Source organism: Centroberyx gerrardi, chromosome 22 (assembly GCF_048128805.1).
Source record: "Centroberyx gerrardi isolate f3 chromosome 22, fCenGer3.hap1.cur.20231027, whole genome shotgun sequence".
Classification (NCBI taxonomy): Eukaryota; Metazoa; Chordata; class Actinopteri; order Beryciformes; family Berycidae; genus Centroberyx; species Centroberyx gerrardi.
In genome coordinates, this window is record NC_136018.1 from 5,954,756 (window position 1) to 5,980,497 (window position 25,742).

The 25,742-nt window shown below is 42.7% G+C and overlaps 1 protein-coding gene across 1 annotated transcript; it reads left to right on the forward strand.

Annotated features, from left to right (window-relative positions):
- Positions 1–2,549: 2,549 nt before the first annotated feature.
- Positions 2,550–25,236, forward strand: tmtopsb (teleost multiple tissue opsin b). The gene is made up of 4 exons (XM_071895483.2): positions 2,550–2,943; positions 7,362–7,690; positions 16,873–17,106; positions 24,934–25,236. Exons 1-4 carry the CDS (start codon positions 2,550–2,552, stop codon positions 25,234–25,236), a joined length of 1,260 nt encoding a protein of 419 aa, XP_071751584.1.
- The last annotated feature ends 506 nt before the right edge of the window (positions 25,237–25,742 follow it).

A 25,742-nucleotide genomic window follows, 5' to 3' on the forward strand; every position in this document is an offset into this window, starting at 1 on the left:
TTTATGAGGCAAAAATGCAAGAAAATGTGTTCCTCACTTCAGTTTTTATGAACACTGATACATTTTTTATGAAGCAAATTTCATTACATTAAGCTAATTTTGTTGGATTAATAATTGATTTCACATCGAAGCGGTGCCAATGTACATCAGTGGACAAAGTTAAATACATTTGAAAGTGCAGAAAGAGAAGAAGACCCCATGATGATTGTAGTGAGAGACAGAGCAGGTGAGCAGATGGGCTCATAGAGAGAGAGAGAGAGAGAGAGAGAGAGTGTGTGTGTGTGTGTGTGTGTGTGTGTGTGTGTGTGTGTGCAGGACAACTAATCAGGGCCTATCATTCTAACCTTGAGGCTCAAAGGAAATCTAATACGCCACACATTCCCATTCCCTCAGGTTAACGCCCGCAAACATACACAAACTCCCTTTGAAATGGTCCAAGGAGAAGTGTGTGTGTGTGTGTGCGTGTGTGTGTGTGTGTGTGTGTGTGTGTGTGTGCATGCTCACGTGTGTGTGTATGTGTGTTTCTGTCAAGGAGGGAGAGGGACAGACAGAGAGTAAGAGGGAGAAAGAGCAGAGAGATAGGATGACTGGCATCTGGAGAAAGAGCGAGAGATTGAGATAGAGACTCAGAGGGAGGGGGAGAGAAACGAAGAGAGAGAGAGGGAGAGAGAGAGGTGGAGAGAAACGCAGGCTTAGAGGAAGCCAATAGGATTCCCATTGCTTTGAGAGTAAATTACATTGCTTGACCTCTGACATCAAGCTGAGACCCAATCAGAGAGTCAATCGCTGGAAATTACTAAAGAACAAGCACAAACCTAAACACACTCTATCTATCTATCTATCTATCTATCTATCTATCTATTACTGTTACCAAATTAGCTCCAACATGATCACAGTTCATGCATCAGCAACAACTGTCATTATTACACTGCGGGGTGTGTGTGTGTGTGTGTGTGTGTGTGTGTGTGTGTGTGAAGAAGCTTTATTGGCATGACTGTCAAAGCTGTTCATTCACACTACACTGGAAAAACTGTCAAAACGATACAGAGAAATGATTAGGCTCCTCATTGTGATATGTAGATTAATAATTGATTAAAATAATGATTGCTGACAGAAATCAAGAATATTTCATATTAGCTATTCGAAGAATTTGTCCGTTGGCGAAGGCGCACTGAGCCCTCCTCAAACAGGATATGGATTTTCTCTTCTTCTCCTGAGATGAGAAAGTGGTGATTTTCTTTATTAAATCCAAACATGTGGGCTTTACATCGATCATGAAGGTTTTGACAGTGTGAGAGGAGTGGCACCTCGCTCTGCACCGACCTGTCCAACACTGAAACATCTTTTATCTGTCGGACTTTCTCCCTGGTTTGACTCTGGTTGCCGAGCCTGTACCTGGCAAAGATCTGACAATTTAGATTTTAATTTACTTTGTGTTGTGGTTTCATTGTGCCAGCCATCCAAATGAGATCCGTACAGCGCTTTTCATTGATGATCTGATTGATTGTGATGGTTTGTGTGAAAGCGCTGCAGGTCTGATGTTGCTGACTGGAAGAGAGAGAGACAGTGAAGAAGTGTGTACGTTTGTGTGAGTATGAGACACACACACACACACAGACCTGAGACCTGCGCATGCACACACACACACACACACACACACACACACACACACAGACACTATCACACTGTTTTCTGGCAGGTGCTGTGATGCCACCTTATCCGTCTGTCTATCTACACCTAGTCTCTCTCTCTCTCTCTCTCTACCTCTCTCTTTCAGACACACACACACACACACACACACACACACACACACAGTATGTTTTGTGTTTTCACCCAATATCAACAATCATTTTTACCAAATTAAATGTCAAACAAGATCACACATCAGCAAAAACTATGTAATTATTACACTATAGTAAGTGTGTGTGCATGTGTGTGTAGTTTGTCCATGTGTGTGTGTGTCCCAGGTCGATCTATCTATCTATCTATCTATCTATCTATCTATCTATCTATCTATCTATCTATCTGTCTCTCTATAAAATCTTCTGTCACTTGATCGCATACTCTCTCTCTCTGTCTCTGTCTCTCTCTCTCTCTCTCTCTCTCTCTCTCTCTCTCTCTCACACACACACACACACACACACACACACACACACGCACCACCCCACCCCACCACCTCGTGTTGAAGGTTTCTGTCTCCCTGCGCGGCAGCACGTTAAAAGGCGGTGTGGGTGATAAAAGCTCAGGCGCATTAGTGCCGAACCGGTGGCCGCGCACAGGAGCGCACCGCACAGGAGCCCAGAGCGCACGGCGGAGGGGCGGGTCTTGGACATGACACCGGCACCTGTTCTCTGAAACCTCCCTCAGTTGTCCAACGCTATTCCCAGGGACTGGACAGCCCCAAATTTCTCTCAAACTCTCCCCAAATACAGCCGATATATGAGCAACGGAGGATTCCCCGGTGCGCCTCCGCCTCTCCAGATGGGTTGACCGGGTGAGCGGCACCGAGACCGGATGGTTCCGTTCCGCGGTCCAAACTTCGGCCCGGTATGATTGTGTCCAACGTGAGCCTGAGCTGCGCGCACTGTCCCGGGGGAGGGGGCGGCACGTCGGTGGCGGCGTCGGCGGCGGCGGACGTGGATGAGGAGGTGTCCGGTTCTCTCCCCTCTCCGTCTCTCAGCCCGACCGGGCACCTGGTGGTGGCGGTGTGCCTCGGCTTCATCGGCACCTTCGGGATCCTCAATAACTTGCTGGTGCTCGCGATGTTCTGCCGGTACCGGGCGCTGCGCTCGCCCATGAACCTCCTGCTGGTGAGCATCTCTCTGAGCGACCTGCTGGTCAGCCTGCTGGGCACCCCGTTCAGCTTCGCGGCCAGCACCCAAGGGCGGTGGCTGATCGGACGCGCCGGGTGCGTTTGGTACGGTTTCGTTAACGCATGCTTGGGTAAGGAGGTTTTTATTTTATTATGTCTCATTGAAGATCACTACACTGCAAAAACCCGCCTGAACAAGTCATTTAATCTAGTATTGAGTCTTAAAATCTATTTATAGGGGTGAGATGCTTACACTTGTTTCTAATGCAAATCAATTTGTTCAGGATCATGTGGCATTTTCTTGCCTCATTGACACACAATCGTCGCTGTGGAGTGAAAACCTCTTTGTAAACTGTAAACTGTAATGTAAATGTCAACTTTTAATGAATTAAAAGAATCAGCCTTGTTTTCAATTGTTTTCACAACCATCTATTTCTGAGTTTAGAAAGTGTTTCATAAGCACCAAGGCTCACAGACTGTCCTCAGTTCATAGAAAAGCATGTGATCCTTCAAGTGAAGTTACATGGAAATTAATTTAATTGATGTTATGAAGTTTTCACATGACAACAGCAGCTTGTTTCTCTATGATAGTAAAAGGTGTGGTGCAGAGCAGAGTGCAAGGGCAATGCAAAAGAAAGTATCACCTGCAGCACAACGCACAGCAGTGGGCAACTCACAACTCAACCACCAGCAAACATGATTTCAATCCTATTAACCAATCCTATTATCCAATTAATTGAAACTTAAATCCTATTAAGTTGTGAAGGTGTTATGTGCTGTTCGCTGCTGTGTGTGTGTGTGTGTGTGTGTGTGTGTGTGTGTGTGTGTGTGTGTGTGTGTGTGTGCTTGATTGATTGTATCGTACCAAATAATTCAGATCTTGTCCTAGAGGGAATGATTCATTTTGAGGCAATGGAGTTTAGATAATGCATGCAGAAAAGGTTGGAAATGGAGACTGGTTGATAACATGGAAAAAGCACTTTTGATCATTTACATTTTAAAATTGATATTCTTAAGCGTTTAACAGATGCTCCTACAGGTGGGGTTTGGTGTGTCTTCGGCAAGGTAGATAGACCTACTGATTGGTTGTTGCTGGGATCAAACCTGTGACATTTCAGTGACAGGACATTCACTCCTGTCACTGGAATTGCCTTTCCATCGCCCCTATGCTCGTAAACCAGGACCCTTTTACTGAAGTGAAAACTTTCTTTGGCACTGGAGCAAATAAAACCAGAGAGACAGAGACGATGGCTTGGAGGCATTTGTTTCCCTCTGTTCTATTGTCAGTGTTTTCATGCTCTTGAGGTCAGACAGCTTTTTTTTCTGCACTTAAACGTCTCAGTGATTTAGAGCGAATCTAAGTGAATAATCAATCTGCTAATAGACTTAAGTATAGACCTCTCCCTCTCTCTTTCTCTGCTCCCCACATCCCCATCTATCTCTGTTGCTTCGCTGCTCTCTCTTCTCTGGAGTGTATCGTTTCTGTTGAATTTGTTGACTGCAGGCCTGCTGTAAAGTCCCTGGACTTAAAGCATAACTCAGGCTGTTTTCAACCTGGACTCTGTTTTCCCATCATTTTCGATTATACCTATCGATTCTGCCCAAATTCCTCAATTGCTTCGCTGTAGAGCTACTACGTCTTTATTGCCTGGGTAAGCAGCTCTCCAATACAGTCCTCTATAGGGCCAATAGATACTCAAACAAACTGACCCCCAAAGCACCCAAAGCAGGTTTTTTTCAACATATTGACTCACATATTAAATTTTTAGTTTATCCATGACCTGACAACTTTCACTATTTATTTTGCATTGCATTACACAGCAGTGCATGTAGACAGGCAAAGTAAACAAGGAAGTGCTAAAGAAAGGGCAAGTTAGCATCAAAACTGAAAATGCTTCAACTATCAAGATAGTTCACATCCTATTGCAGCATATGGAAACCTGCATAGGGGCTGGAAATCACATCACACATGCGACAACTTTTTAAAGTTAGGATATTAATCAATAGTCAGCTAGTATGACAGCTAGCTAATACACACAAAGGCTTATTTATGCAGGAACTCTCATTAATATTCATTACTGACATCAGACATCAACACACCGCACATCTGCAAAACAGGAGCACCTGTTAAACCAAACTGTTTTTTAACTGATTTAGAGACATGTCAAGGTCTCACAGCTCTATCAGTAGCTTACTATGGCCTTACACATGATGCTGTTTGTTTAAATCAAACCAGCTTCTCGCAGGAAGAAAACAGATACGGGACCGAATGTGAGACTCTCTCATGGAAGGAGCGGGTCTATCCAGCCTGACCGGATTTAAGTGAAAACGGAAGTGGGTGGGAACTGAAACCTGTCGCTTCGCCTGTAAACCTTCCTGCTTGCGAGAGCCAAGAGGGTGTCCGGTCCGTTTGCTAATCCGCTAATGAGCCGTTGTCCACCATGCTCTGATTACCCAGACAACATTGCAGCTACCGCCCAGTAACCGCGCGGTAATCAATCTTCACCGGGTCGCTCCCACTGGAATATGATCGTCTTCTCCATGGAGTCACTGATGTTTCTTACTTTCTCTCCCCTCTCTCTCTCTCTCTCTCTCCCTCTCTCTCACACTTTCTTACACTCTCTTTTCTGTCACTCTTGATCTCTCTCTCTCTATCTGTCTTACCCAGACAGGCACACACACACACACACACACACCTCTGTCTGTCATCTTCTCCATGAATCATAAGGCTGTGGGGGGCAACAGGTGCAGGATAATGCCTTAAAGAAAGCTAGTATAGGCAGTTGTGGCTTTTGTGTGTGTGTGTGTGTGTGTATGTGTGTGGAGTGTGTGTGTGTGTGTGTGTGTGAGTGTGTTTCTAACCGAGGAGGAGGAGGAAGGAGCGCAGTCTGCTGGAAGCCTTGCTGAGTGAGCAGCAACTGGGCAACACTGGGAGAAATGGTCTGATTTGGCACGGGTGTTTCTGTCTTATCATCAGCTAGAACGGAAACCCGAGACAACGACGCATGAGAGAGAAAGAGAGAGAGAGAGAGAGGGCCAGAAAGTGAGAGAGGGCCAGGGAAAGAGGGAGAGGGAAATAAAGAGTGAGAAGAAAGAGAGAGAGAGAGTGTGTAACAGCGATGGAGAGAGGAAGAGAGAAAGCAAGAGACAAAGAAAGATGATGAGTTCCTGTGCTGACTCAGGGCTTCAGGACACCGGGTCATTCATTTCACCATAAATCTATTCTGCACCATTCCCGAGTTCGGTGAAGAAAAGTCAGGCCCCAGGTGAAAAACCCATTAAAATGCATTGTAGAGAATCAAAGTGAGCTGTGCATGAATCAAAGCCAAAGTTTGGGACAGATGTGGTCCAGAATCCCCACCAGGCTGCTGAGGAGAGACCGGGCGATCATTTAAGGAAATGGATGGCAAAGCGGTTGCTGTTCAAAGAATTTTTTTTTCTCCCTGTTGTTGAAGCAGCAGACCATCTAGGTTTCTGACAAAAAAAAAATACCTGACCATTTTTCTGTTTACCGAGCAGAGTCGTTGCTTTAGTCTGTTCCTGGGACGTCCCAAGGTCTGACCCAAAGCATTTACCATCGAGGCTCCGAAACTCTGGAAAAAAACAAAAAAAAATCCCTTTCTATAACATATTTTCATAGACAGGCTTTTAATGCAGATGGTTTCTTTTTAACCTGCTTTATTCGGACTATGTTTACCACTTTTATTCCTTTCTAATTTTGTTTTTAATTCATGTCTGACTTATTGTATCGTTTATCTTTTTGGGCTTGTATGCTTTATTTTGTTTTATGTTATAAAAAGCACTTTATGCATCACAGAAAGGTTTTTTTTTAATAAAACATGTCACGTCATAACTTGGCTTATTATATTAGAACTAATATGCTAATCAAGTATCGCTTTGACAAAAAAAAAAAGCAGATTTGCAGAGTCCACCTGCTTAACCAGTGTGCATCACTAATGAATAGAGAGAGCTCTTACTCCCTCTTCATCCACCGCCAAACACAGCACACACACACACACACACACACACACACACAGCACCCACTCAGCCTTGACATTGACATGCAGCATGTAGGGACACACAAACACTCAGAGCTGATGCTGGCAGAGAAAAATAATAATTTCCAGCACTCTTAACGCTCTTCCTCTTTACTCCCACAATCCCCCTCCGCCCTCTGCCCCCCTCACCCACAAACGCACCACTGTGTCAGCCAATCAGGAGCCTCCATTGTGCACTGTGGCTGTCTGTGATTGTGTGTAATCAAAGGCTGCGTCCTTGCCAACCTCTGTGTGTAATGGGGGTGAAGTGCCTGTGGTCCAGCTCTTTAGCCCGTATCTCCTGATTATCCCTGATTCAAGAATGGGACACATCCAACAATTAGCGATTCAGTTAATGGCAAAAATATGTGAATATAGATTGCGTCTGCAAAACAAATCAGTGTTTGTTTCAATGAATAGGTCAGAGCCTGCTTATACACCTGACCGCTTGTGTGTGCCTGTGTGTGTGTGTGTGTGTGTGTGTGTTGGTATGCATCTCCCCTCCACCTCAGGCATCGTCTCTCTCATCTCCCTGGCTGTGCTGTCGTACGAGCGCTACTGCACCATGCTGGGCCCCACCATGGCCGACGGCAGAGACTACGGCCCGGCGCTGGGCGGCGTCTGCTTCTCCTGGCTCTACTCGGTGGCCTGGACCGTCCCGCCGCTGCTGGGCTGGAGCCGGTACGGCCCCGAGGGTCCCGGGACCACCTGCTCCGTCGACTGGAAGACGCAGACGCCCAACAACATCTCCTACATCGTCTGCCTCTTCACCTTCTGCCTGGTGCTGCCGTTCGGCGTCATCCTCTACTCCTACGGCAAGCTGTTGCACGCGATCCGACAGGTGCGATTCTGCAAAACATCGTATGGAAGAGATTGATGCGAAGTGAGATTTCGGCAGTGACGTCTGCTGTGTCGTGTGTTGTAAATGTCAGAGTGATGTTTCTGCGGTAAAACAAGTTCTGACTGTGTGGCAGTAGAAGCACCTTGAGGTAGACTTGAGGTAGATGTGAGGTATGACGCCTGAGAGAAAGTGTCAGGATGGGGGGAAAGTGCTTTGAACACACACACACCAAGAAAGCAGCACATTCCCTTATCTGTGACCTTAACTGCTCCACTATCAAAACAAACTATCTAGCCTCCATCCAGCAATAATAGGTAAGAATCAGAGTTGATACATTTCAAAGACTTAAGGGAGAAAGTTGAGAACAGTAGTTAAGAGTAGGAGTCGATTCTTTTCAAAGATAAGGTGGAAGTTTGACCTTTTAATCTATTCATTGCCCATTTGGTTTGTTGTTGTCTCTCCTGTGTTCAGCTCAGTGTATTTTTTCGGCGTCGTATACAACCTCCTCTCCTATAGCCGGAGCCCCTTATAAATGTTCATGCTCAACCGGCTCCCCCAAGGACGGGTGTGTATTTCAAAATATAGAAGGAGAAGCCAGTTGTAAAGCTGAAAAAAACCCCAGTATGCCTACAAATTGTCTTTGACAGAGCGAGGTCAGAAACAAGAATAAACGCTGGTGTTGCTATTGAAAGATAGAAGAACCTGAGTCTTACACAGTTATACCATTAAAGTCACAATGAAATGAAAAATGACTTTTTCGCCTCGTTAGCTGGTTTTCCATCTCGTAATATACACCTATTTAACAATAAATGCCTAAAATTTTTTTATATCATAATACCATTACTTCTACTGACTGGAAAACAGTAAATCTTTAGTGGTGACTTCATTGGGTACCAGGAGGCATAAATAAAAATTCCAACCAATAAAACCATCACTGATTTTTGCACAATGCCACCCCTCCCATCAAATAAAGCTGCCATTCTCCCATTGGTTTCCATTGGTTTCCACTGGGGATCCCTTTCCGCCTTATGTCCCACAACAAGAAATACGTCAAATTAAGGGAGCAAGACGCTCTCAAAATGCCGTTTCATTGTGACTTTAAAGGTAGGAGTAAAGGTAGAACAGCGATACAAAGTTGAGTGTACTAGGTAGGAGTAGGAGATAAGAAAGTTGAGAATAGTACTTCAGGGTGTGAGTGCAGAGAATTTCAAAGACTAAAGTGAGAAAGCTGAAAATAGTAGTTAAGAATGGGAGTTAAGAGCAGCATAGTAGCAGTGGAGTCTAATGACAGGATTACAGAGGATTGTCTTCATTACAGAGTCTGGCGAGGCGCTTCATTAAACCTCAAGGCTTTAGACCTTCGCACCCTGTCAGCTAATAACAGGAGACAAAGCCTCTCATTCAGCTGGCACAGTGTGTGTGTATGTGTGTGTGTGTGTGTGTGTGTGTGTGTCTTTGCCTTCCTATGTATTTCTACAGGTGTGCCTGCTAGTGCCAGCCTTCATTCTGATGATGTACTGTTTCATACAGGCATATAAAGTGTGTAAGTGTGTGTCTAGGAATTAGATTTGCCTGGCTGTCTGCTGTGCCATGTGTTTTCCTCTCACTCTGGCTCGGTTTTCTGTGTTTGTGTTTGCGGCCACGACTCGCGCTCATATTCATCTCTCCGAGCGCATTAGGTGCTGACTTATGGTGTGTGCACAAGAATTTGATTTACCACACCATTTGCTGGTTCATGTGCCATGCATCTGTGTGTTTCCGCAGCGCCTGCAAACACAGTTTTCATTTTTTACATTTTAGGGATTTAGCTGATGCCCTTCTCCAGGGTGACTTACAGCAGCTGGGTTTCCATCCAAGTATTTTATCTTAATTACACTACCAGTCAAAATTATTTTTTACTATTTTCCACATTTTAGAATAACAGTAAAGACATTAAAACTATGAAATAACACAAATGGAATCATGCAGTGACCAAAAAAGTGTTAAACAAATGAAAACTATCTTATATTTTAGATTCTTTAAAGTAGCCGCCCTTTGCCTTGATGGAAAGGCAAAGGCTTTGGAGAGAAATTCATACATAGGCATCAACTTCACTATTTATATTTGTCTAAGAAACAAATTTCAAGCATTTAAGCATAAGCCTTTAGATCAAAATGGCTTTAAGATAATGAAAAACATAAGTACATTCAATCAGGTGTGTCCAAACTTTTGACTGGTAGTGTATGATGCATCAAATTAGAAAAAAACTGAATGGAAACAGCAAAATTCAATAAAATAAATTGCAAAAAAGTTTTTGCGCACACCAGAAGGAAGTGTGATGGAAATGCATTTGTCAGATAAATACTGACGTAGACTTTGCATGATCGGGCCGACGAATGGTTTAGTGTCGTTGCACAAAAGTTCAAAAGTCGCTTTGTAAATCTTGAAAGGTTGTCTGTTAAATATCTGTCCACCAAAACCTCCCAGAACCTGCTGTCTCTCCCATGTATAAGGCGTCCATTATGGTTGTGTGGCCATTAATTGGCACATTACAATATTGCCAACTGCATTTCTTTTTGCCTTCAGATGAAAGAACAATAACAACTTCCCCAATACTAATCAATTCTTCTAATCAAGACTCTTTCCAGTTTTCTAGTGGATATTTCCTTATGTTCAGAAACCCTGTTTACTCGCTTACAACTTGCTTCAGCTGATGGAAAAACACCTAATTTGCATTTTATTTTTTGAGACATTTCAATTCACTTGACAGATGGATGGAAACAGCTAATGAGTGAAACTTTAGAATAAGTTTCAATTCAACTCAAGCAACCAAAAGTAAGTAAGGACTGTAAGAGCCAGAGCATCCTGACAATAAGAATGACATGTTAGAGAAAAATGCTAGAAAAATATTAGAGCAATAAGAGCGAAGGAAAGAGGTAGATCATGTTCTAGTCAGTTAAAGCTGCATTAGGCAACTTTGCACTTTGGCGGCCCCTAGTGGCAGCTGCCTAGAAATCATGCAACTTGACGCCAGTAATAAACTGCACTGTCCTCTGACCTAAGGTTCTTCTTCTCAGAGGCTGATAATCTTAGCCTACAAAAAAGTCACATGTGAAAACCCACACATGAATTCAAAGCACATGTGCTTTTTGGACACGTTGGTTATAGGTGAACACGTGAGATTTCACAGGTGAAAAAATGTTTCACCTGTGAAATGCCTCTCCGCATTTGAAATGAAGTTGTTCACAATTGTTCACATATGAAAATGAACGTGTCCAAAAAGTGCCATGCGCTTTGAATTCACATGTAGGGTTTGACATGTGACTTTTTTGTAAGGGGATGGTGGAGATGGTGAAAAAAAGAAAAGAAATTGCAGCACGTTCAACCAGCATTGGTGAGTCCAGATTTCTCTGGACAAAGCTGCTACTTGCTGCTGTGTAGAATAAAGTTTTGTATTTTGTTGTTGAGTTTCCATTCAAAACTTCTTGTTCACCGAGATGATTTCCCACGAGTGACCCCACCCAACACCACAAATTAATTTGGGCAAATCGGGCGAATCCACTGGGTCTCATTTAGCGGGGATGGGACTCTCCTCTCTGTTGCAGCTCTAATTTGTGATTTAGACTGATAAAACTGCTGCATTTCTCCCCCATAATCTTGCCTAGTGCAGTTACAAGAGCGGCAGATGCGTCCACATCTGCTGTAAGTTGTTAATAAAGATGCCCAAAGACGGGTAAGCAAGGGGAAAGAGGAGTGGAGGAGTCAGGACAGAGAGAGAGAGAGAGAGAGAGCGTGATGCTTCAGACTTGTTTCTCTTGCCAATGAAGCCTTTTGAATTAATTAAGCTGAGCTGAGGAGAACAGAGCCAGATGCATTGAGATGTCTCTTGTCCTCTTTCTCTCTGTTTCTGTCAGATTGGGAAGGATGGCAGGTACGCTGATGGATCCTTGTAGGCGTAGGGAAGGAGAGAGAGAGAGAGAGAGAGATATAAACAGAGAGAGAGAGAGATGGGAGGGGTGAGAGAGCAGGCGGGTGTGGAAGAGTTATGGCTGTATTTGTCTAGTTTATCAGGTTGGAAGCTAGGGTTGACTGCACACACTTTTATCATTCGGCTTTTTACAATACTCCAGGGAGGCACACGGTTAGATGCCAAGTTGCACCAGCCTCTCTTTCTGTCTTTCTTTTATACTACTTCACACACACACACACCACACAAGGTGAAGTGTGTATGTGAGGTGTGTGAGAAAGAGGGAGAGAGAGATGGGAGGCGAAAGATGACAGAACTCTAATACAAAATACTTGAGCTTCTTCTACCATTAAAGATGGTAGAAAAAGCCACATTGTCACGTCAATAAATGTCTGTGTTGCTACTTTGTATCACTGAGTAATGAAACACAATAGTGATTCAACCTGTTCCCAGTTCCCACTTGAATGTTTCATTCAGTCCGAACGAAAGATGTCGATTCAGCAACTCAGACACCAGCAACTGCAGCGCTGAACGAACTGAAGGAATCAAACAGCATCGCGCTAGCACCGTGAAGCAGTATGCTGGTTGGGCGTCACATAATGATGACAGCGTTGAAAGTTGCCAGATAATAACTCTCTGTGTCCCGAACATTTGTTTTGTGTTTGCAAGTGCGTTGGCTCGCTTAGAACTGTATACAGCGCAGTCCAACCAGACACTGGATTGATTTAAAATTTTGATTCTGTGCCGTTGGCAAACCAATTTGGCTTACTCACTTTCAACTATCGGTCAAATGAACAACTGATATGTAAATCAACTCCGTCACTACAAAGATGCCAAAACCAGGAAACAAGGATCTTGCAGAGTATCACTTCAATTAATGAACTGTTGCTTGCATACCACAATTAGCAGCCTAATCATTTCACAGTATTGTTATGATGATTTTGTAATGCGTTATAGTGTGAACAGCTTTGGGAATATGGCAAATAAAGCAGATTTGAATTTAATTGAAAGTGACAGATATGAGGGAGGTGAGAGAAAGAAAGACAAGAGTTCAAGGTGTTCAAGATTGCCATCAGGCTAGGTTGCTATCCAACCCGACACGTGGGAGAGTGTGTTTGTCGTTTTATGTGCACATGCACACGTGTGTGTGTGTGTGTGTGTATATGTGTGTGTGTGTGTGTGTGTGTGTGTATTGTGTTCTCTGAGCAGCCAAAGTGTAAGGTTACCTGAGGGAAGATAATCCCCCGCTTACACAGCAGGCATTCTCTCTCGCTCACAGATGCTGTACATGGGCGCACACACACACACACACACACACACACACACACACACACAAACACACTCCCAGAGTTTTGCAGAGTGTGATTAAAGCTGGTGTGTGTACTATGTAGAAACCTGAGACGCTGATACGAGAGAGAGATGGAGAAAGAGAGGGATAGAGACACAGAGAGAGAGAGAGAGAGAGAGAGAAAGCGAGAGAGTGGAGGGTATTGTCGTTTGTGTGTTGGAGCAAAAGAACAAAAAGGGCAAAAGAAAAATATCTGCAGTAGACTGACAATAATAGAGGTGAGTCAAAAAAAGAGAAAGAGACGGGGGCCGTGGGGCACAAAACACATTTTAGGCAAATTATAAAAGAGACAGAGAAAGAGACGTGAGGTTTTTAAGGCCGTTGCACCAAGTTACTCTTCTTTTCTGTGTATGCTTTTGTGCTTTTACATGATATTCATAATGATTTTAATAGCTGTTGCAAACCTCAACCGCTTTCGAATGACTGTGTGTGTGGGTGTGTGTGTATACATGTGTATATTTCGGTCTCTGGATGATTTGTTTTGTTTCCTTTTTTCATATAACGGATATTAGGCTAATAGCTCTCATTTGTAAGAGTGATTACATCTGCATCAGAGCTTGTAACGCTGCAGCATTGCTGTTTCCCGTGCTCCACAATATTTCCTCTATAGTGCATAAACAAATGAATAAATTAAGATATTGACCATTTGAAAAAGTAACGCCCGTTTTTACAAAATGATTGATAGCACAAACTTTAAAGAAATTAAGTAAAGTCTTTAGTCTCTGGTGGAAAATATGATAACCATTTTACAGACTGAATCCTCAACATATTACAGATATTAAATGATGAATGTTAAATGATGAAAATAGCACTTTGATACCTGCATTTCTACACCGCAATGGGTAAAATTTCTTTGTCATATTTTGTGTTTCAAGGCTGATTCTACAATGTGTGTCTTATATTGGAGACCAGTTAGTACACCAGCTAGACTATAGTATTCATATTTTGTCCATAAATCTCTAAAGTAGCTGCTGCCAGAGAGTCTTGACTTCTCAACACCAACATGCTCCTTTTCCTTGAAATAGGTCAATCATTAGTTTGGTTGCAGAAAACAGAAAAACAACTCTTTGGGTCTTCTGGTGACGCTGCAAAATCGAACCGAGCTTTGAGCAGAAATGGTCAAAGCTTCTAATGTGGGGTCACCAGAGGTAAGCACTCAGACAAGAGTCCATTAGCTAATTACTGTGAAGATTTACCTTTCTGACAATCTCACCGTCTTGGCAACTGACCCTCAACCTCACCCTGTCTGTGTCTCTCCCTCTAGTTTAAACCAGCAGCCAACAACAGTGTCTATCTTTCTTTCTCCTTCTCAGGCAGGTGGAGCGAGCTCAGCCAGGCCCCAGCTGCTCCCTCTTGCCCGGCCGTCCTTGTACATAAAACTCTGTCCTTAAGTGACTTTGAGAGAAACACAGTTTGAGATACACAGTTTGAGATACACAGTTTGAGCTGTTCCGACGCAGATTTGGCCTATTTCATGCGCACGCTGAGCATTTTGGGTGTGCTTTCAGCCTTCACTTGTGCACAGGTTTGTTCAAATGTTGTCTCCTTTGTTCTTCCCCGTCAGTATGGCGGAAAATCAAGCCGTGGACTTTTTCACCTTTTCACGTCTTTCTGCTGTGGCATTGCCTTTAAAGACCGTGCTTTTTTAATTCATGTTTTGTTTAGGGCGACTGCGCATGAAGATTGAATTGGAAACTTGCCCTTGGCACATTAATTGGATAAAAATGTTATAAAAACGAATTGACTGGACATTTTTTATATATCAAAAAATAAGTGAATATGTTTTATATCAAAAGATGAGTTTCTTAATGACAATTTATTTCTAATCAACTAACGGTCAAGCCATTCTCCAGTGGCACCAATGACGTTTGGCAAACCCACAAGATGATGGAATGTGTCCTTGATCGTGTGCTTCTGTGCGTCAGTGTCGGCTCAATATATATTCTTTGGTGCGGTTTGCCATTTAATAATGCCATTAAGAACAGCTCCAGGTGGTGTATTGATTGGTCTCTGAACAACTGGAATGTTCTTTAAAGCGATTTCACGACTCTCCACAACTAAGCAATCAAGATGTGTCCTGCCGTTTATGTGCCTGAGTTTTGATGGATGATCAAAGGAGACAGCGCTATCCGGGACGCACGGAGGGTGACGATAAATTGTTTAAATGCACCGATTTTCAACCATCCAGCGTTTCCACATGACATGTACAAGGCCTCGATGGTTGAACTGCCATGTTTTGAACGATGATTTGCAGAGTCAGATCTCACAGCTGACATCTCTCACATGTTTCAAGGCAAACTGCAGCCTCTCAATCCTGGAGACAGGTGCTGCGTCAGCCGGACTGGGTGAGCTGGGATGTTGTGGGAATATCTCAGGCCTCTATAGTATTTCCAAGTTTTTGTGATTCCACAATTAATATCGCATTTGTTGTATTTCTTAGCCAATGACTTGTTTTACATGAAGGAACTGATATCAGCACCAGACATATTGCAGCGTTTTGGGTGTGTAGGGAAAGAAATGGACTGAAGTTAGTCAGAATCCACATATAGAAATGTGAAGGTGGACACGCCTCGATACTCATTACTTAAAGTGTGCATGTTGCAGGATGCTAGGCACTGTTGCCAACTTGGCAACTTTGCCGCTAGATTTAGCGACTTATAAGTCCCCCATGGCGACTTTATTTCTCAAAAACGACTAGCGACCGTGCCAAGTTACTTTTTTCAACTATCAGGAACAACATTGTTTTGACTCCCAAGGTATTTGGCAGGAAATTGGTCCAACTGCTGCAGATGCAGGTGCAGATACACAGCTTCTCACACATAGTGTAGCCCAGGAGCTTCTCTCAAAGTCACGCTTTGCATGGAAACAAATGTGGGGAGGTCATTCATATTATGCAAAATAACACGTGACATCATCTGGCGACTTTCTGAGCAGCCGACAGCTACTTCCCTTGGAAGAGAGTTGGCAACAGTGGCGCCGGGCATCTCCACATGTAACTCTAAGGTGGGAAACTGTGGACTGAGGCAGATTCAAAATCAGCCACAGCGCTTAAATCAAGGGCTGAATCAGATCTTTCTCGCTCTCGTCTACTTACTTTTCACTCAGAAATGATATTGTCTTATTTATGAGTGTTTGGGGGCTGCAGAATGCAATATTTATGGTGGGAGAAGAGGATCTGATTGTTTGCATTTAAATGTCAGTTGTGCCTCTGCAGCTGCTGGCTATGTAGATTTCAATGTATTCAGTTCTGTAGTTCTGTACAAGCTCTCAGATTGAAAACCTCCAGTGAGACACAAGTAAACTATTGAGCTGTATACACAAAGTTCACAGTGCTCTAAATCCAGAGAGGAGGGAAGAGACCTGATGGTCGAAAGCTGGTCGTTGGCTCTAAGTGATAAAATAGACTTTTTATTTAAAGCTTTTAGTCTCTTCCCTCCTTACTGGATTAATAGTTTACTTTTTTTTCCCCACTGGAGGTTTTCAATCTGAGAGCTAGTATCTCAGATAGCAGAAAGGAAGGAAGAAAGGGGAAAGGAAAGAATTTAGTAAGGAAGGGAGGAAGGAAAGACAAGGAAGCAAGAAGAAAGGAGGGAGAAAGAAAGAAAGAAAGAAAGAAAGAAAGAAAGAAAGAAAGAAAGAAAGAGTGGACTTTGGCAAGAAGTGAGGAAAACGGGGAAGGGGGAATCAAATGTTAAAGTTCTTTTACAATTTCAATTCTCTCTCTCTCTCTCCCTCTCTCTCTCCCTCCCTCTCCCTCTCTCTCTCTCTCTCTCCCTCCCCTCTCTCTCTCTCTCTCCCTCCCTCTCCCTCTCTCTCTCTCCCTCTCTCCCTCTCCCTCTCTCTCTCTCTCCCTGTCTCTCTCTCTCTCTCTCTCTCCCTCTCTCTCAGGTGCGCAGTGTGAGCTCGGTGGTGTCCCGTCGCCGGGAGCAGCGGGTGCTGGTGATGGTCGTAACCATGGTGACCTGTTACCTGGTCTGCTGGCTGCCGTACGGAGTGGCCGCCCTGCTCGCCACCTTCGGCCCCCGAGACCTGTTGACCCCGGAGGCCAGCATCATGCCCTCGCTGCTGGCCAAGTCCTCCACCGTCATCAATCCTGTTATCTATATATTCATGAACAGACAGGTGAGGTGTTCTCTGTCCCTCTGTGCACCACCGTGTCTCTTTCTCCTCTCTCTTCCCTCTTCATTCGTCTTTCTGCCTGTTTCTTCCTCTATTTCCCTCTCTCTGTTTCCCTGCTCTTCCTGTTCAAGTGTCTCTGAGCAAACCCCAAGCCTCTGCCTGCTCACTCAATGTAAAACACTCCGGATTAGGCTTGCAACTAACAATTATTTCCATTATTTTTTTTGATTAAACGAATAGTCATTTAGTCTATAAAATGTCAAAATAATATGAAATGCCCATCACAAGTCACCAGAGCCCAAAATGATTCTTAAAATTGCTGGCTTAGTCTGACCAGCAGCCAAAAAACCCAAAATACTTCTCATTTACACATCAGTTATTTACTTTATATGTTCACTTATCATACAGATGTTAAAGAAATTAGTCCCATCTTAACTGAGATATTCTCCATTTGAGAAAAAGTGACACCTACAAAATGATTGATGAAGAAATTATGGTACTTTTCAAAATATAGCTGGTAATTTAAGTCCTTTATTGCAAAATTATAATATTTTAATCTCCGAAAACTCTATGTTATGACAGAATGCTGAACTCTTATCCCAAAAAGCATTTAGGAATAGTACTCTTCATATTGTGGGGAATAAGGAGGTTTAAACTCGTATAAAACAGCAGGGTATTATAATATTTCCAGGCGGATATAAAAGGGAACGAAGCTTTCATTTTTGTTGGTTGAAAGAGAATGAACTACAGTGAAAGCTAAGGACTTTTTATAGACTTTTTATAGTGATATGAAACAGAGAAAAGCAAGTAAATCTTAGAATTTGTGAAGGTGCAACAAGCAAATATTTGGTATTTTTACTTGATTAATGACAAAAACGATTAATCGCTGAGCAAAGTTATAATCGATTCATTTTCTGTCGATCGACTAATCGATTAATCGACTAGTTTCAGCACTACTTTGGATAAGTCAGCTAAATGCCTACAAGGTAAAATGTGAGTCCCTCCTAGTCTGTTGCACATTCTTACTTCTCCTATAACTTAATTTTCTCCATCAGGGTTTTTGTTTTTTTATGTATTTTATTTCCCTTGTCTTTCAGTACATCTTTTTGATTTATTATTTTTCCATGAATGATAAGAGCGCACACCCAGAGGTGCTGGCTAAGGCAAAAACAGAATCCGTAAAAAGTGAAGAGTAGCCGCACACTCATTCTCATTGCGTGACATTTTATTAAGGACACCGATGTTTCAGAAAGAAGCCTTCATCAGGTAGGGTCTAACAATTTTACACAATTTTATTATTTTCCAGCATTTTTGTGTTTTGCTTTCAGATCCTGTTATCCAATTCAGCTGATACTTTGCTTGTGATCATGATTTCTTTTGTTTGTTTCTTGGTTTGTTTTGAGGTAAGATAGTTTTTTTATTTGTGTGTTTTTGCATCAGTTCACTTCCATGGCTGCATCTACGCTAAACAAACCAAAACAAAAACTAAACTAGGTCAGAGAAGCAGCTGTTCTGAAATGAATGCCCAACAACAGAGCGTGTCCAATTATCTGCTCTCCACTGTTTAAGCGAGCAGACACCCGGGCCATTAATTGAAGTCATACGAGATTCACAGCCAGGAGGTTAATGCAGGTGCAAACAGACTGCAGCAGACCCCCGCCCTCAGCCCGCTGCCTGCTCATCAACACCTCCAAACAAAGCGTACATTCACACATAGAAACACAGACGCAGACACACTAAGACACACATCTGCAGGCACGCACACAAACACACACACACATACAACCACATAGTGTACATGCACGCAGGTACACACACAAACCCCATGAGGTGAAACATCATTATTGAGATGTCAAAGCCATAACAACATCAACCCCCGACATTCAAAGACACAGCGCAGGATAAGCAGAGGGATTGACTAATGAAGGAGATGAGAGAGGAAGTAATGCTGCCGCCGGTGGCCTTGTTGATCGACGGAGAAAACTTCCAAGGCGCTTTGTGTACCGTTTTATAATCAATAAGGCATTACCACATTAATAACGGCCTCAATAATAATAACTTTATTTTTATAGCGCCATTCATACATAGAATTGCAACTCAAAAGTGCTTTACATGAAATAAATGGATTCAAACAATTACGAGAAAAAGCAATTTTCAACACACAAAAGCGAGACACAACTTGTCCAGTAAAATTTGATTAAAAAAGAAAGAAAGAAAGATAAAAAATAGGGAAGTAAGGATAATGCTAAAAAATTTCAATATTCTTTTATCATACTCCAGTATAGGAATGATAGGAATGTGAACCTCTATACGACTTATCAATCGCTGTCATTAATTTTGAGACATAAGTGTAAAGACAGTAAACACACATGACCATCGCCGAGAAGCTTCTACTGGACTCTAAACTGCATTTCACATTGAGTGCAACCGAGTCGCATTTTGCTGTAAAGCTGCTGGATTGCTTTACGGCACGAAACCGTTTTTTTTTTTTCTTTGTAAGTAATACACAACTCTTCCAGTTCCTCTGTTCTAACTGCACAGCTTCAGCTTCGTGTTAGCGTCCCTCGTCTGAATGAACATTCGCTTTTATCGGCTTTTATCGGCTTTTATCGGCTTTTATCCCTCTTCTTGCTCTTCAAAACAAACGCACACAAAGCGACGCCAGAGTGAGGCTGGGGGGAGCGGCGACATGCTTATATATGCAACAGGAAGCAACAGGGTTTATGAGAAATGAGGTCTTGTTTTTGACAATTGAGTGAATTAGATAACATAATTGACGCTACTTTCTCAACAAAAACAAGCCCTTTCTTCTCTTTCCTCCCTAGCTCTTATTTAATCATCTAGCTGCTATCATATATGCTCATGACAGTTGATGTGGTTAAATCGTCCAGTCTAGACCCCGATCCTTCAACTGTAAATCTGTCTGGACTAGAGCTTCAAGCTAAATGCCTAAACTGACAATTTTGTGGACAATTTTAGCCCTAACTGGCTTTCAATACAAGACTACAGAGCGGAGGATAAGGAAGGAAGAAGGAAGGAAGGAAGGAAGGAAGGAGAGCGGGCCAGGAGGACGAATGCTAGAAGGGAAAACAAGAACGGAAGAAAGAAAGACAGAAGAGAGAAAGGAGGTACAGAAGGGAGTATGAAATGAGAAAGGAAGGAAAGAAGGCAGGAAGGGAGGGAGGAAGGGAGGGATGGAGGGGAGAAAATGGGCAGGAGGATGAATGTTAGAAGGGAAAACAGAATGGAAGAAAGGGAAAGGAAGAGGGAATCAAGAAGGAAAGAAAGGAAGAAAGAAAGTCAGAAGAGAGGAACCAAGTAAAGAAGTGAGGATGATATGAGGAGGGGAGAAAAGAAGGCAGGAAGTAATGAAGAAAGGAGGAAAGGAAGGGGGAAGGAACAAACTAATAAAGGAAGGGAGGAAGAATGTTGCAAGGAAGTAAAGAAGAAGGAGGACGGAAGGAAGGAAGGGGGAAGGAAAGAAGATAGTAAGAGAGAGAGGAAGGATGTTGGAAGGAAGGGAGGAAGGAAAGATAAGAAAGAGAAAGAAAGAAAGAAAGAAAGACAGAAAGAAGTGAGGTCGGATTTTTGAAGGAAGTGAGGAAAACAGAAGGACAGACGAATGAAAGGAAAGGGGAAACGTGAAGGAAGGAAGGAAGGAAGGAAGGAAGGAAGAATGAAGACAGGAGAGAAGGAAAGGGCAGGGAACAAATAAAGCGGGGAGGAAGAATGTTGCAAGGAAGTAAAGAAGAAAGGAAGGGGGCATCGAGAAGGAATGAAGGGAGGGAGGAAAGAAAGATGGAAGGAAAGAAGGGGGGTAAAGATGACAGAAAGGAAGGAGTGAAGGAAGTTGGATTGAAAGAAGAAAGCAAGGAAGGGAGGAAAGGTGACGAGAGAGGAGGAGAGGAGAAGAGAGGAGCGAAAGGCGGAGGAGTGGGAGGAAAAGTTCTTTAATCTCCAAAAAGGGAAACGTAGCTTTGATTCTGATTAGCATGTGATGCTATTATCGGGGAGAAACACACTGTGGCGGTGACCTTTCCCGCTTCGCTCATCACACACACACACACACACACACACACACACACACTTTATCTGTCTCTTTTTATCTGCCTCTCCCTCTGTCTGTCTCTGTTTGTCTGTCTATCTGTCACTTTTCAGGTTGTTAGACATTTAACTTTCTTTGATGAATTTTGGAATTACAGTGCGCTGTCTCGGTAGTGTGTGATGTTTCTTTTGGTGTATAGCTACTATGCTATGAACTGAACTTGCATCCATTACACACACACGCACACACACACACACACTGGAGGCCTGTGTGGCGCTTTCAGTCTTCAGTTCCTCCCAGCCCATAACTATGGCAGCAGTGTGTTGAGGCGAGTTGAAGACTTAAAGTGCTGCGCAGATTCAAGCCGTGGACCTGGGGGGGATCGCCGCTAAAATGGCGCGTTTGCAGTCGCCAAGCGTGTTTCTGCACAAGGAGCCATTGTTGTTGTTGTTTGCGAAGGTTATTTTCCCCCTCGGTTATAGTAAGATGTCAACTGGTCATGTCAGCTATTTCCACATGATCCGTGACGCATGTGACACACGTGTGGGGGCTGTTTGCCGGCCGTTAAAGAGGGCTGCTGGATGCTTGGACCGCAGACACACACACACCACATACACACACACACACACACACACTTACAGACACATAGTGTATGTGCAGCACACATACAGTACAGACACCCTTACAAAGAAAACCCACGTGAATTCAGAGCCCATGTGCTTTTTGGACACATGTTCAAGGCCTTCTGTGAGGCTTTTATAATGATTATAATTTAATTTATTTGTGTTTATTTTCTACTCCTTGGTTTGCTGTTGTTCTATTATGTATTATTATGTATTATTTGCTCTTATTTCTTTCGTTTTTTTCATCGACACTACCCTTATATTTGTGTTCTATGATTTTATTTGTTGTGAAGCACTTTGTCACAATTGTTTTGAAAGGTGCTGTATAAATAAAGTTTATTATTTACATGTTGGTTTTCACATGTTAACTTTTTTTTTGTGTTGTATCCTGACATCACAGTTTTTACTTCAGATGTAAAAAAAATTAAATAAATAAAAAATAAATAGAATTTGTCTTTCAGGTAAGTGTTTTTTTCTACACACAAACATTTTATTTTTCATGTTTTCACCTGCCATTACATACGACATTTGTTTCACGTGTGAAAACTTAATCGCGCATGTAAAGAAACTCACATATTCACAGGTGAAAATGTCATGTTCACATGGGAAATGGGGAAATTTCAGATCTACATACAGTATGTAAACTAACATGTGTCCAAATAGCGCATGTGGTTTGAATTCACGTGGGTTTTCACATGTGCAGGGCGCATAAAGACACAGAAACACAGACATACTTACACAAACACACACAGGTTTACATATAGCAGCACTGTCACATGTAGGCCCAGTGTGCATAAATACATATATAAACACACACACACACACACACGCACATTCATACACATACACACAGGGTTTCTCCTCGGTTTTGAGATCCCAATCTGTGCCTGAGCTCAGACATAATCCCTGATGTCGCCTACTTCTCCTCTCTCCATCCCTCGCTCTTTCCCTCCTTCACCTCAAACATTGCTTTCTCCTTCACACTTCCTGCCTCTCGCCATCCGTCCTCCTCCCCCTCTTAACACGTCTCTCTCTCTCTCTCTCTCTCTCTCTCTCTCTCTCTCTCTCTGTCTCTGCCTCTCCTTTTTTTCCTGTACTTCATTCCCTACTTCACTCTCTCGCCCTCCAGCATCTTCCATCCATTTTATTTTCCAGTGGGGTTTTGCTTTTTACACGCAACAAATCCTTTTCCCACCACAGCTTTCCAGTAAATTAATAGCATTGAGATCAGAGACACCATTGGCTAAAAAAAATGGAGAGTTCACCTCCAAAACACTATATGAAGAGTTTCATTCCAAAATGAGTTCAGTTTGAAAACACTGACACCTCCTCTAACAAAACGATGTTTCAAATTAAAGTTAAGTCCATTATGAGTAACTATTAAAGTTTGGAGTTGGTTAGGAGACGGTTACTTACAAAACAGTTATGTTTTTGAGGGTAGACTCATCTGTGATTTTGAAATATTGACTGATGATAGGAAGCATCATTACCTGAAGTTCTGTAAAATTTGAAGAATCCAGCTGTATGTTTTGTCATCCAACTGCTTAAGTTTCTTGTTATCCTTCAAAAAGTACCATATATTGATCTAATTTTGTATATTAATCATTTTTAAAAGTAGGCGATATCTCATTCTGGAATGAAACTCCTGAATTTATCAAACTAGCCACAGATCACATTGTCATAAATCCCATCTCAATGTGATGATGTAATGGTAACGGTGTATCAAGGTGTCTTTCCTCCGTCTGTTTGACCCGCGGCGTCCTGGGGAAATGTAGTAGACTATAAGTATACGTGTGGAACTGGAGAGTATACTAAGTACACTACGTTTATCCAGGGAGCGCGCTGCCTGCCGGCCGGCCGGCCTTCCAACATGGAGGAAGGACCAACATGTCTAAACTGGATCTAATGCTGTTTAAACACTATTCACCTGAGCCTAACTGTCCTCTGTCTGTCTTCACTGACAATACTACTACTACTACTGTTACTACTATTACTATTACTACTACTACTACTACTACTACCACTACTACTACTACTACTACTGTTACTACTATTACTATTACTACTACTACTACTACTACTACTACTACTACTACTACTGTTACTACTATTACTATTACTACTACTACTACTACTACTACTGTTACTACTATTACTATTGCTACTACTACTACTACTACCACTACTATTACTACTACTACCACTACTATTACTACTACCACTACTATCACTACTATTACTATACTATTACTACTACCACTACTATTACTACTACCACTACTATTACTACTACTACCACTACTATTACTACTACTACCACTACTATTACTACTACTACTACTATTACTACTACTACCACTACTATTACTACTACCACTACTATTACTACTACTACCACTACTATCACTACTATTACTATACTATTACTACTACCACTACTATTACTACTACCACTACTATTACTACTACTACCACTACTATTACTACTACCACTACTATCACTACTATTACTATACTATTACTACTACTACCACTACTATTACTACTACTACCACTACTATTACTACTACTACTATTACTACTACTACCACTACTATTACTACTACTACTGTTACTACTATTACTATTGCTACTACTACAACTAGTGCTACTACTACTACTACTGTTACTACTATTACTATTACTATTGCTACTACTGCTACTACTAAGTCTACTACCACTGCTACTGCTACTACCAACTCTACTGTTACTACGACTACTACAATTACTACTACTACTAAGTCTACTGTTAGTACTACTGTACTACTACTACTACTACTATACTAATACTACTGTTACTATAATTACTATTACTATAACTGCTGCTACTATTATTACTACTACTAGGTCTACAGTTACTAGTACTGCTCCTCTATTAGTACTATTACTACTCCTACTACTACTATTACCACTACTACTACTACTATTACCACTACTACTACTACTATTACCACTACTACTACTACTACTACTACTACTACTACTAATAAATAGTAATCATATGTGTATGTGTGTGTGCGTGTGTGTGCTTGTGTGTGTGTGTGTGTGTGTGTGTGTGTGTGTGTGCTTGTGTGTGTGTGTGTGTGTGTGTGTATGTGTGTGTGTATGTGTGTGTGTGTGCAGTTCTACAGGTGTTTCAGGGCGTTCCTGAGCTGCTCCACCCCCGAGCGAGGCTCCACCTTAAAGACGCTGTCCCGGGCGACCAAAACCCTCCGCACCGTTCACCACGGAAACGAACCCAACGTGTCCGTCCCCGCGGCCTCCACCGCCCCGCCCACGCCCAATTCCGTCCGGGACTCCTCCGAGGGAGCCAATCACGTGGCTCCGTCTAATCCGGACCCACCGCCGGCCCCTCCCGCCGTCCAAACCCCGACCGCTGACAGTCCCAAACCCAAAGTAACTCTGGTGGCTCACTACAGGGAATAGGGACACAGGAAAACAAAAACAAAAAAAAAAACACAACAGGGGGTGGAGAAGAAAGTTTACAGAAAAGAAAAGGAGCGGTGGACCGGGGCACAGGCCTCCAATTAAGACACAAATCTCCTTAATAGTAGAAAAGAGCAAGCACAAATAGAGCTCAGAGGGAGTCTTACATAATTTAGATAAAGAAATTTTGGGACTGTTTAATCCCAAACCAGGTTACGATGGGTCTGTGAAGGATAATTCACAAGGCATTAATGAACAAGGACACACTGTACTAAAAAAATGTAATGGCACACTAAACACAGCAGAAGGTAGACATGGAGACTAGGGCTAAGCACAGTGTTTGGTATGAGGAAGATTTACAGGAATATATGAAGATTTGTCCCCTTGGAATGTACTTTCTGTCCGGGAAGTGGCGTCCTTCTCATCAGCGAGGTCAATTACAAGTGTAATCAGCGGTCTTTTCAGCCGTCGAGACCCCCGCACCCCCCAACCCCCTTCGCTAGGTG

Excerpts from the sequence above, each read along its gene's own strand:
- tmtopsb (XM_071895483.2), top strand. The coding sequence starts at position 2,550 with ATGATTGTGTCCAACGTGAGCCTGAGCTGCGCGCACTGTCCCGGGGGA. Across the intron at positions 7,691-16,872 it reads TGTTGCACGCGATCCGACAG|GTGCGCAGTGTGAGCTCGGT; the intron begins GTGCGATTCTGC and ends CCTCTCTCTCAG. Across the intron at positions 17,107-24,933 it reads ATATATTCATGAACAGACAG|TTCTACAGGTGTTTCAGGGC; the intron begins GTGAGGTGTTCT and ends GTGTGTGTGCAG.